The sequence below is a fragment of the Mauremys mutica genome, chromosome 7, assembly GCF_020497125.1.
Source record: "Mauremys mutica isolate MM-2020 ecotype Southern chromosome 7, ASM2049712v1, whole genome shotgun sequence".
Classification (NCBI taxonomy): Eukaryota; Metazoa; Chordata; order Testudines; family Geoemydidae; genus Mauremys; species Mauremys mutica.
This window is the reverse complement of record NC_059078.1, coordinates 102,817,221-102,829,455: the sequence shown is the minus strand read 5'-3', so window position 1 is coordinate 102,829,455 and position 12,235 is coordinate 102,817,221. Positions and strand designations below refer to the sequence as shown.

The 12,235-nt window shown below is 41.9% G+C and overlaps 1 protein-coding gene across 1 annotated transcript in view; it reads left to right on the top strand.

Annotated features, from left to right (window-relative positions):
* Positions 1-3,528: 3,528 nt before the first annotated feature.
* JAKMIP3 (Janus kinase and microtubule interacting protein 3) overlaps positions 3,529-12,235 on the top strand; it is a 127,403-nt gene continuing 118,696 nt past the window's right edge. The window contains exon 1 of the mRNA XM_045025746.1: positions 3,529-3,663. Within this exon, the coding sequence (XP_044881681.1) occupies positions 3,529-3,663 (135 nt within the window). The remainder of the gene's footprint in view (positions 3,664-12,235) is intronic.

Below are 12,235 nucleotides of genomic sequence, written 5' to 3'. Positions count from 1 at the left end.
CATTCTTTCTCCAAGCTATTTTCCACTGCATCCAGTAGCTCCCAGTCCTGCCCCCAAGCCTTTTCTGCTCTCACAATCTCCTAAACCCAGTTTCCTTGCCAGCCCTATTAACTCATGTGCAATGAGTTGAAAGGTCCTGCAAACAATTACATGTGCTTAACTTTAAGCAGATGAGTTGTTCCATTCAAGTCTGTTGGACTACTCACATGTTTAAAGTTAAGCACGTATATAACTATTTGCAGGAGTGGAGCCCTAAAGCTGAACTACAAACAAAACAAAAGCAGTCTTTGTTTCTGCCCTTTATGTATAAAGATCTCCCCAGAAAGCTTTACAAAAAATCTGTTTGTGTTTTTCCCCATAGAAATATTGGAAATAATGGAACATTGTAATTGAAAAGCCCTTGCCTTCCAAGAGAGTTGGGAGAGAATGTTGAATCTTTCTTCTACATCCCAGGTAAAAGTCTGACCAGCTGCAGCTCAGGTTTCAGCCTGGAAACAAGATGTCATTATTCAGATTTCTAAGAGTTTTTGAAGTCCTTCAGGGGAAAATAAGGAAATCGGGAAATAAAATTATTGATATTTCTATTATAAAGAAGAAAAACAATTTAAAGAAATCTTTGTCATCTTTATGTATAAAGGAGCAGTAAAGATAGATAATGGGGTTGTTGCTTTGTGTGTGTGTGTTGTGGTTCACCTTTAAAGAAAGAAGGAAATGGGCTTCCTCACCCATAGTCCAAAGAGAGTGCAGAAAGAAGCATCCATTTCTTCTCTTTAAGACGCTATCTTGATCTCTCTGTCATTAACATTCCCCCATGGAGATCAAGTTGAACCACTAATACTCAGTAATAGATTGCTTGCTGCCAGGTTGTTGGCATTCTGCTGCAAACCTATCTGAGGGCCCTACCAAATTCAGGGTCCATTTTGGTCAATTCACAGGCATAGGATTTTAAAAATAATAAATTTCATGATTTCAGCTATGTAAATCTGAAATTTCACAGTGCTGTAATTGTAGGCATGCTCAACCAAAAAGGAAATGTGGGGGATCAGGTTGCAAGGTTAATGTAGGGGGGGTTGCAGTACTGCTACCTTACTTCTGTGCCACTGCTGGTGGTGGCGCTGCCTTCAGAGATGGGCAACTGAAGAGCTCCAGCTGCTGGTCGGGAGCCCAGCTCTCAAGGCATTTCTGCGCTTATTTCTGCGCTGCTGCCTGCAGAGCTGGGCCCTCAGTCAGCAATCGCCGCTTTCCGGCCACCCAGCTCTGAAGGCAGCACAGAAGTACGGGTGACAATACCGCAACCCCCCTAAAATAACCTGGTGACCCCCCCTGGAACTCCCTTTTGGGTCAGGATCCCCGTGAAATCTGTATAGTGTATAGTAAAAACACGCAAAAGACCAGATTTCATGGGAGGGGGGACCAGATTTCACAGTCTGTGATGTGTTTTTCATGGCCGAGAATTTGGTAGGGCCCTACCTATCAGCTATTACAGTGGGCCTCAGGTTCTTCAGGGCAGGACTTTCTAATCCAGCCCCACCCATTCTGGGGTGTGGGGTCCTCTGACCTTGTCCTAATGAGACTGAAAGTTACAGCCATATAATATCTGTTGTTGTTGCTGACCATGCTGCTAGAGAAAACAACTTTGATTCAAAACAACCTTTCATTGTGAAATTTTAATTAACTTATACTAAAAAGGGTTACATTTTAAAAGGTCAGAATCCAAATACAGTGTTTTGAAATTATCAAACATTTTGCCTGACCTGCTCCAAAATGTTTATTCTTTTCCGATTTTCATTTTGTGGGAACATTTGAGATTTTTGACTTTTTGTTCTGTTTCAAGATGAAAAAACAATTTTGAATCTCAAAAACTCTCCTGGGATGAAAACAAATGATTCCTGCCCAGCTCTATTAAAGTGGCAAGAGATATGAAGTACAATGGGGATTTGGCAATATTCAGACATGATTCTCACATCTAAGCAGCAGAGTGAAAGAGGAATAAAAGGAAACCTTGGCAGCAGTCAGGATAATTAGGAATCTTTAGTTCACACATAAATGTGGAATGGCTACAGTGTTTTAACAAGATACTTTTGTTATAAAAACAGCAGTTTCAGAAAATTTTACCTTGAGTGAAAGAAGAAACAGACAAACAGGGGCATTGACTTATAAGATCACACAATGTGTCCACATCCTCCTGACTTAATAAAAGACCATAAGTGGACTGAGTTCAACATTCTGAATAGTCTTTCCTGACAACTTTTTGTTGTTATGAAATGACATATGCTCAAGCTACTGAAAAATAGAACTGTAATTATAGATCATGGGGAAGAAATGAGGCACTTTGAGTGACTCGTTGATAACTTGTGTAGCACAGAGTTTTGTTCCCATGGCTAGATAAATAATTTTCATGGATTGTCTGTAAACTAAGAGTTGTGTGAAATTGGATCACATACAGACAAATCCTAATAACTGCTCTCCTTGGGTAAAATTTACCTTTGTACAGAAAGCACAAGGCTTATTCATCATGTAAGCTTGACGTCAGCCCCCAAAAGAGGGTATTGTACATAGGCTTTATGCTGTACCTTTCTGCACAGAGGTGAATTTCATCCAGTTTGACAAATATGTTTATTTTAGCTTTATTTTTCTTTGCCAGGAACATAGAAAAGAAATAATCCTACCAAATCTCTGACATGAAGAATGTGTTCAGCATTTCCCTGCCCTCCACCCCCCCAAAAAAGTGGGTGGTAACTGTTATTTTCAGTAACTCTACTGACCTTACCTCAAGAGTATTGACTTATAAGATCTTTTATTTTCATTGACAATTTGGCATCCTAATTTCTACACATACTCTATTGTACATTCTGAGTATGCTTAATTATGCTTTCCCCAATTTAGAAGTTTTATTATGGAACAATCTTGGGCCACACTACTGCCGGTGGGTGACATTAAAGTAGTGGAGAGACAAGGTGGGTGAGGTAATATCTTTTATTGGACTAGCTTGTGTTGGTGAGAGATACAAGCTTTCAAGCTTACACAGAGCTTGTCTTCAGGTCTCTTCTTCTATAGTTTAACATACAGTCCATATTACCTTTAAGGGGACTCTCCAAGGCACTGCCTGTCTTTATAATATCATTGTTGTAGTCTGTTATTTGAAACTTAATTCATCCTCATAAATAGATGAAAATTAAAAATTTTGTTCACGGTTGTTTATTATAATCTTACTGAGTTGTGTAAGTTGATACACTAGGGGAAAACTGCGGGCCACTAGTCACTGTGACAGATTTTATTACTCTGAAGTAACTTCTCATGAACTGCTTTGAAATCTTGTCTGAAGTCACTACAATGAATCTTGCATTAGTCTTATTTGCTAATTGTGGAGCCCGCTAAACTCTGGCACTTTCACGGCAGTTGTGATTTCCCTCTTTCTAGGTGAATAAGAAAATGTAGTGGACAGAAGCAAGGAAGAGAAACCTCAAGTGGTGGAACAGAGGGTTCTCTCTGCTTGGGATTTCACCCTCCCCATCACGCTTCCTCACAATGTCAAAGAAGAGTGCTAGCAGCCGAGCTAAGGGAGAAAAACCTGATGCCTTAGCTGCCTTACAAGCTGCCAATGAAGAGCTCAGGACAAAACTCACAGACATTCAAATAGAGCTCCAACAAGAAAAGAGTAAGGTGTGCATCTTTTTTCCCATTAATTAAAGAAAAGAATATCTTGTTATTTTCTAAACACCCCTCCTTCCCAGCCCTACACAATGGCGGGTGAGGAACAGTGTTATTTGATAGCCACTGTATAGCATTTTTTCATACACAGGGTCAGAACTAGCCATGTACTGCTGTGTTTTGTTGCTGTGCATTGTGTGCGCTCATCATCTGGGAAAAATTCATAATCTGAGTAAATTAGATTCAAGATTTGCAATACATCTCAATAAAATGTTGAGCATTTTTGTTAGAAGGTTGCTCATGAAATAGTGCAGTAAATTTTACATGGAGTTCCTTTAATTTTTACTTTTGGTATGAAACCTGCACTATATTTTTGCACAAATCCATGTCTGGATTAATTATTTAGTAGCCTCTCTAATTGGCCCCCCTGGTGGCGGAAGAAGCTGTATTATCAGCGGTACTATACATCAGAAAAAGAAGGGAGGATACCATCATTAATTTGTTAAAGGTACACATCAAACAAGCAGGTATGGTAATTTCTGCTCAGGACAATTTGTTCTTTAATTCTGAGCAATGGTAGCAAATTAGACTAAATGGTTGTGTATTCAGAAGCATGAAGCTTGAATTTGCTTTTAGAATAATTTACTGAAAACTATTTGTGACCTTTTTTAGGAGTGGTAAATGTATTTTGTGCCTTACATGGCAAAATTCTGAAAGAGATTCTGCATATAGCAAATTGTTAGAATATATGTAATTTACCAACTTTACTAGCATTCTGTGCAAGGCAGACAGAGAAGATCATGATTTTAAAAACTGCATCAGTTGTAATTCAAGGTGCGATATGAGCTAAAAGACTGTATTCCCTACACATGTTAGAATCCATCAGTTCATCATATTCATCTGGTACTTTCAGGGTTACAGCCTTTTGGTGGAAAAGCAAAGGAGTATAAATATCAAATTCCTTAGCAACCAGTGTCTCAGATGCATACTGAATGCTTGATACAGAAGGAAATGAAGTTGCAAAACAGTATAGCTAAATGCCAGCAAAAGCTACATGAAAATAAGCATCTATCCCAAACCCGACAGATGGGATGTTGGTAGCAGTAGGCTCAATGCTGTCCAAATCTTTTGTCTCTCTCGTGAATACTTTTCCACTAAATGTTTACATTTTTTATCTTCCTTGCAGATAATGTGCATGATACAGGGATTATTCTCATCCTTTACTTTTTCACAATTATAGCAATTGTGTCTGGGTTTTCCGCTAACAACCCATCAAGCCGGATGCACGTTACTATTCTAGATCAAGCTCCAAGATTTCCAATCCCCAGTCCCAAAACCAAGCCAGTTTTGATTTGTGCCTCTATAGACCAACAAGCCACGAAGTCTGGATCTGAATTTCAAGATATAAGGGTGTTTTGGAGCCAGGATTTGGCCAATCTGTTAATTATGGTTTAATGAATTTGCTACAACTAAATTCCCCCATCTCAATTAATTGGGTGTTAGTATTTACAAAGAATTAAATTTTTCAGAAGAGCTAAGATGCAATGTAAAGTACACCTACTTCAGCAGGAACAGATACGCACGTTGCATTTTACCATAATTTGCATCATTACTTGGCCATGTCGAATACAGACCTTATTCTCAAGGTGGTTTCAAGAGCCTGGTCTACACTAGGCGTTTAAATCGGTTTTAGGAGCGTAAAACCGATTTAACGCCACAACCGTCCACACTAGGAGGCACCTTATATCGATTTTAATGGCTCTTTAAACCGGTTTTTGTACTCCTCCCTAACGAGAGGAGTAGCGCTAGTATCGGTATTACCATATCGGATTAGGGTTAGTGTGGCTGCTGATCGACGGTATTGGCCTCCGGGCGGTATCCCACAGTGCACCACTGACCGCTCTGGACAGCATTCTGAACTCGGATGCAGTGGCCAGGTAGACAGGAAAAGCCCCGCGAACTTTTGAATATTTCCTGTTTGCCCAGCATGGAGCTCCGATCAGCACGTGTGGCGATGCAGTTAAAAATCAAAATAAAGAAAGAGCTCCCGCATGGACCATGCGGACGTGATCGCTGTAAGGGCAGGCAAATCTGTTCTATCAGCGCTCCGTTACAGAAGACAAAATTCAAAATCATTTTTTTAAAATCTCCAGACAGACGCCATAGCAGGGGCTCAGCGCACTGCTGCATGACAAGCGTAACGGAAAGCCAAAGAATCAAATGGACGCTCATGGACTGGAGGACTCAAGCTATCCCACAGTTCCTGCAGTCTCCGAAAAGCATTTGCATTCTTGGCTGAGCTCCAAATGCTTCTAGGGTCAAACACCGTGTCCGCGGTGGGTCAGGGCATAGCTCGGCAATTTACGCACCCCCCTACCCACCCCCAGAAGTGAAAGGGAAAACAATCCTCTCTTGACTCTTTTACATGTCACCCTATCTTTACTGAATGCTGCAGATAGACGCGATGCTGCAGCCGTCAACACTAACATCCTCACTCCCCCCCCCACCATGGGTGGCTGATGGTGCAATACGACTGATACCCGTCCTCGTCATCAGTCTATTGGCACATGGGGCAGTGCAAAAGGGCTGGTAACCATGCCGACTAGCATCAGTGAGGTCAATCAAGGGCGCCTGGCCCTAATTTTTCCTTGTAGATGGTGCAGTATGGCTGGTAACCATCCTCATAATAGCAACAGGGGGCTGAGCTCCATCAGCCCCCACCCTTCATGTGTAAAGAAAAGATTCAATTGCCCCTGGACTAGCAGAGGGATGCTGGGCTCCTCTTCTCCACACTCCTTACTGTCCTGTCTGGACAATCATAGCAGCTGGAAGCTGCCTTCCACTCATTTCTCACTAACAAGTCACTGTGTCTTATTCCTGCATTCTTTATTAATTCATCACACAAGTGGGGGTGCAATGCTATGGTAGCCCAGGAAGGCTGGGGAAAGAACGGAATCAACAGGTGGGGTTGTTGCAGGAGCACCCCCTGTGAATAGCATACAGCTCATAATTTCTGTGGTACTGACACAGAGCAGCTATGCTCTCTGGCTCTATGATACAGCGGTTCTCTAGTACACTTGCCCATATTCTAGGCAGGACTGATTCTATTTTTAGATACCAAAAAGGAGGGATTGACTCAGGGAGTCATTCCCAATTTTGGCTTTTGCGCCCCTGGCTGATCGGCCAGGGGCACTTATGACAGCAGCAAATGGCACAGTGCAAAAGGACTGGTAACCATGACCATCTTATTACCAATTTATGGTATGGTAGATGGTGCAGTATGGCTAGTAACCATCTCTGCTATCATGCAAAAGCAAAAGCATGCTTCTGTGTAGCGCTGCTGAATCGCCTCTGTGAGCGGCATCTATTACACATACGGTGACAGTCACAAAAGGCAAAACAGGCTCAATGATTGCCATGCTATGGCATCTGCCAGGGCAATCCAGGGAAAAAAGCCGCAAAATGCTTGTCTGCCGTTGCTTTCCCAGAGGAAGGAGTGACTGACGACATTTACCCAGAACAATGATTTACCCGCGACAATGATTTTTGCCCCATCAGGCACTGGGATCTCAACCCGGAAGTTCCAAGGGGCGGGGGAGGCTGCGGGAACTATGGGATAGCTACGGAATAGCTACCCACAGTGCAACGCTCCAGAAATCGACACTAGCCTCGAACCGTGGACGCACACCACCGATTTAATGTGTTTAGTGTGGCCGCGTGCACTCGATTTTATAAAATCTGTTTTACAAAACCGGTTTATGCAAATTCGGAATAGTCCCGTAGTGTAGACGTACCCCAAGATTATACATTGATTGAAAAACACATCTGTTCATCATTCTGTTGTGGACAGGAAAGCTCAGATAATTCAGACTGAGTACGGCTTTGTCCGCTTTCACTGTTTAATACATCTCTTTCAGCTAGGAGATCTGGTGAGTTCATACTGAATTTTTGAAGTGAAATACAATTTGGCTCTGTTTAGGCTCTTATGTGCTCACGGTATTTGAAAGCATTTTTCAATAATAGCTTAGTTGTTTGAGCATTAGCCTGCTAAACCCAGGGTTGTGAGTTTAATCCTTGAGGGGGCCATTTAGGGATCTGGGGCAAAAATCTGTCTGGGGATTGGTCCTGCTTTGAGCAGGAGGTTGGACTAGATGACCTCCTGAGGTCCCTTCCAACCCTGATATTCTATGATTCTATGAATTATATATTACAGTGACTGACCATGTAGGATAGCATGACAGTTACGTGTTCAACAGTTGTACACATACACACACACACACTCCCCTGTATTACTGAGAGAATAAATGCACTGTTGGACAGAAAATCTGGAGTATCCCCTGTGATTTTTGAAATGTGCCATGAAATCTTTCATTTCAGCTGGACATCCACAAAAGATGGGCAGAAAGGGCTTTAGTTTAACCACTAACGAACTGGCTAATTCCTAAATATTTAACACCTTGGACACTAGTTAATTTCCAAGGATTAAGAGGTGGTCACTGTGAGCTCTGAGGAGAGAGGGAGTGTTTCTTGTGTTGAGGCCAGTTTTGGAATCTTACCTTCATTAAGTCCTGACTAGTCCTGGCCCCATCTGCTAGAAGCATCTTCTTCCAATCCTGGCCTATTCTCCTATGTGCCTCACTTCCCTTCCCCTGCAGCCAATTTGTGTCCCTTCAGTTCGAGAATAAGCAGGAAGAGTTGGAATCATTTCAGAGTCAAATCAGGCATCTGGAGAGCACAAGTTCTTTTCATTTAGACACACCTCCATTTTCCAGTGTCATGACTTATTTTCATCTACTGCACTAGGACTGTGTGTATCCTTTGTTCTATTCCTATTGCCCTCTGCTGTGTACATAGCCAACAGTCTTTTCTTTGTAGCACGTGCCTCAAAATGGATGGGACAACTGAGGCCAAAATTTTCTGAAACTCTTCAGAAATTATGTTTTCACTGGCACTTAAGTTTGAGACAACAGAAAAATAGTTTGAAGGTTCGGATGGGAACAGAGAGAGGAAAATGATTTAAGAATGACAGGAGAGATGACTTGGAAGAGAGATGGAGAGGGAGAGAATACGCTGAGAGAGTGTTTGTAGGGGCCATACCTCTGAGATCTTCAGCTTTCTTCCTGTAACCCCAGGTGTAATGGAGCCAGAGTTTGTTGACTTTCAAGCATGGTGCAAAGCCTATTTGTTTATCCAAGACTTTTTTTCAGAGAGACAGGGTTGATTAGGAGATTTTCAGGTTAGGAGGGAAGATCTTACATTTTAGAATAAGAACAATGTTGGTGTTGGCAATGGGTAAACTATATAGATGTACTGTGTGAGTATAATGTAAATCGTTGACACTCAGAGCATTGCATAAGTATATTTTATGAAATAATCTGGTGGAAGCGTGTCTTTGGCCAAGTCACTTAACCTCTATTTTCTTCAGTGTGCCTGTCTATTCAATGTGGATGATAATACTTACCTATATATTTACATTGTATTAATTAATGTTTATAAGGCACTTAGAGATCTGTGGATGAAAGGTTCCTAGAATTGCAAAGGATTATTATTTGTTTGATTGATTGTGCTAAAATCAAGACAAAATCAGGATGTTGTCTTTCAGGCTTTTATCTTCATTACTGATCATTTACAAAGGGCTGTTAATTTTGTTTCTGTTTTTCCAAGCCTAATTATGTTTCATGTTGTGTTGACCTTTAGAGATGTTTGGTCTTTTCCTTTGGTTTACTGGTGTCCTTTCTCTTATTTTCATAAATTACCTTCTCCAATGAGGAATTATCCTATTTATAATACCACATGGCTATTTCTCAAGAGAGATGTATACATCTATCTGATGCAGATCTCCTATCTTCAGAGTTTCCTCCTTTATGAACTAGTTTTAGGGTCAACACAGTTACAACAACACTGTGAAGTATAGCAGTGTTTTCTCTACTGCTTTGGGGAGAATCTAGATCCCAAGAATCTAGTCTAGTTTACTTTGGAGAAGGGTAGATTCAGAGTGCAGACAGCTAATATATATGCTTTGGGTAATGTGGGCATATGTCACAAATGCTGTTGGATGGTCTTGTTTCATAGCCTTCAGGCTATTGGTGGGAACTTTGTAATAGGAACAGTGTAGTTTTGGAGTTAGAGTTTAAACATTCAATACAATTATATTTATGAGCGCTGCTGAAGGAAATTTGTTTTTTGGGGTTTTTTTTTGCAAAAATGAAAAATGCGAGTTTCCTTATCACCAAACAGCTCCTGGAGTCTGATCCAGCTCCCATTGAAACAAATAGGAGTCTATTGATTTCAATGAAAGTTGGATCAGGCCCTTGTTGAGAAATTGTAAAGATTGTTCTGAACGATTCAGTGACTTACCCGTATCACAAGGACACTTGCAGAAGCATGTCAGTTGGATTTAAACACCTACGTAAGTGTTATCCTAGATAGGAATCCTTTTTTGAACCTGAGCTATGGAGAGATGGTTGGGGTAATTGAACTCCCCTAATTTCATGTATATTTTAGTCTCCTGTTTCTTCATTCAGGCTCTTTTGTTAAATAAAAAGCTCTTCCATCACTGCTGACGCCTCTGGCATTCTACAGTTATTGTGGAGATGTGTGCCTCAGCTATCACGGAGCCCTTAGAGGTACTGCAGTTGTCACAAATTACTGTAGCTGTATAGTTGTGTAAAATTAATTTCAAAATGAAATTGGTCAAAACCAATTTAAATCAAATTTGATTTTTTTTTAGAAGTGTGGCCAGGTTAACTGTGTGTGGGGAAACTGCAGCCCAGGGTAATTTTTCATGCTATGTTATAATACTGAAAATCATGATTTACAGCAGTGGTTCTCAACCTTTTTGGGCTCAGGACCCATTTGTAAATGTCTAGGGCCTGTCATGATCAGTAAATAGTCTGGGGGTGGAGGCCCTGGGGTGGTTTCAGTCAGACTCTCCCCCACTCCCCTCTGAGGTTGGGTCCTGCCTGGCACTCACCCCACAGTGGCAGTTCCTGCAGCTCCTGTGCTGTGGGGCTGGCTGGGCTTGGCTCTCTGCTCTGGCCGTTGCAACCTCTGGGGCTACAGCACCACTCAGGTTGGCCCTGGCCCTCCTGACTGGACCAAATTTGTGTGAGTGGAGTTGTAACCTGGCTCTTGGGGTTGCAATGCCACTCACTCTAATTTGGCCTACCCAGAGTCCCATCATCATGACGGCTGGGCTAAACCTGAGTGGTGCTGGGACCCCAGAGACTGCAATGTCTGAAGCAGGGAGTTGAGCCCCGCCAGCCTTATGGGACTGGAGTGCACCCCACCACTGGCATGTCCCCGCATAGCTGGGCATGGTGTTGCAGGTTCTTTCTCCATCTGGCATCCTCCAGCAGTCTCTTTTCCTGTAAGAGAGACAATGTGGGTGAGGTAATATCCTTTATGGACCAACTTCCATTGGTGAGAGAGACAAGTTTTTGAGCTGCACAGAGCTCTTCTTCAGGTCTGGGAAAAGTACTCCAACCTGAAGAAGAGCTCTGGGTGGCTTGAAAGCTTGTCTTTCTCAACAAAAGAAGTTGGTCCAATAAAAAATATCACCTCACCCTCCTTGTCTCTCTAATATTCTGGGACCAACATGGCTACAACTACACTCTTTCCTGTAACTGAGCCCTCTAGCCCGGTCATATTTAAATCCACCCCATGGTCCATACAAAAATGTCTTTGGCCCTACTGCTAAGCCAAATGCTCCTCATGCCCTTAGTCTCAGGGTTCTCTGTCATCCTTGTTCTCTTCTCCTGCCTCATGGCACTTTACCAGTGGCTGGGAGAAGAACCCTGGTCAAGAAGATGTTCTGAGTTCAAGCCCAGGAACCCTATAACCAGCAGTCAGGGTCTTATCTGCATAACTCCTTGCTGCTATCTCCCTGGACTGCTTTCAATCTAGTCTTTCTTAGGCCTCCTCCCCCACAATGTTTCTAGCTTCACCCTTCTTTTAGGGGTGGGAATCACAGGACCCTCCCGTGGAATCACCCAGCAAACTCCAAAACATAAACATAAACTCACTTCTGCCCTCCTTGGTCTTGTCTTTACATCCATCTTTGCTTTCCCCTGCTCTGTTCCCCAACTGAGTGCATCCCAGATATGACATGACCTGATGGTAATGTAGTTTACACAGTGTTATTAGAGATGCATTATGGTTGCTCGTTGACTTGCAGGAAGATTTCTTCTCAATATGTAATAAATCAATAAAGAACAATGAACTGGGATTTTTCAGTTACTACTCATGCTAATCTTTAGAAAGCTTTTAAGATGTGGAAAAATAGGGAACCCCATCCACAGTTTAGTTTTGCAGTAATATTAATCTAAAATTAATAATGAAATAATATCAAAACCCCAGCATAAATATGCAAAAGAGAAGAAATTCATAGTTACCTTTCTAATCTTCAATGGAAGGTGCATACACAGCAGAAAACTGAGGGATAGCTGTGGGAACAACTGGCAGCAGTTGGTCACCCTAATTCTGAATGTTCTAGAAATTTGTATTGACACCATTGCATAGGTCTTCCATGACTGACAAAACAGACAGCTGATAGAAGTATCATGAGTATGGTCATGAGCATGGT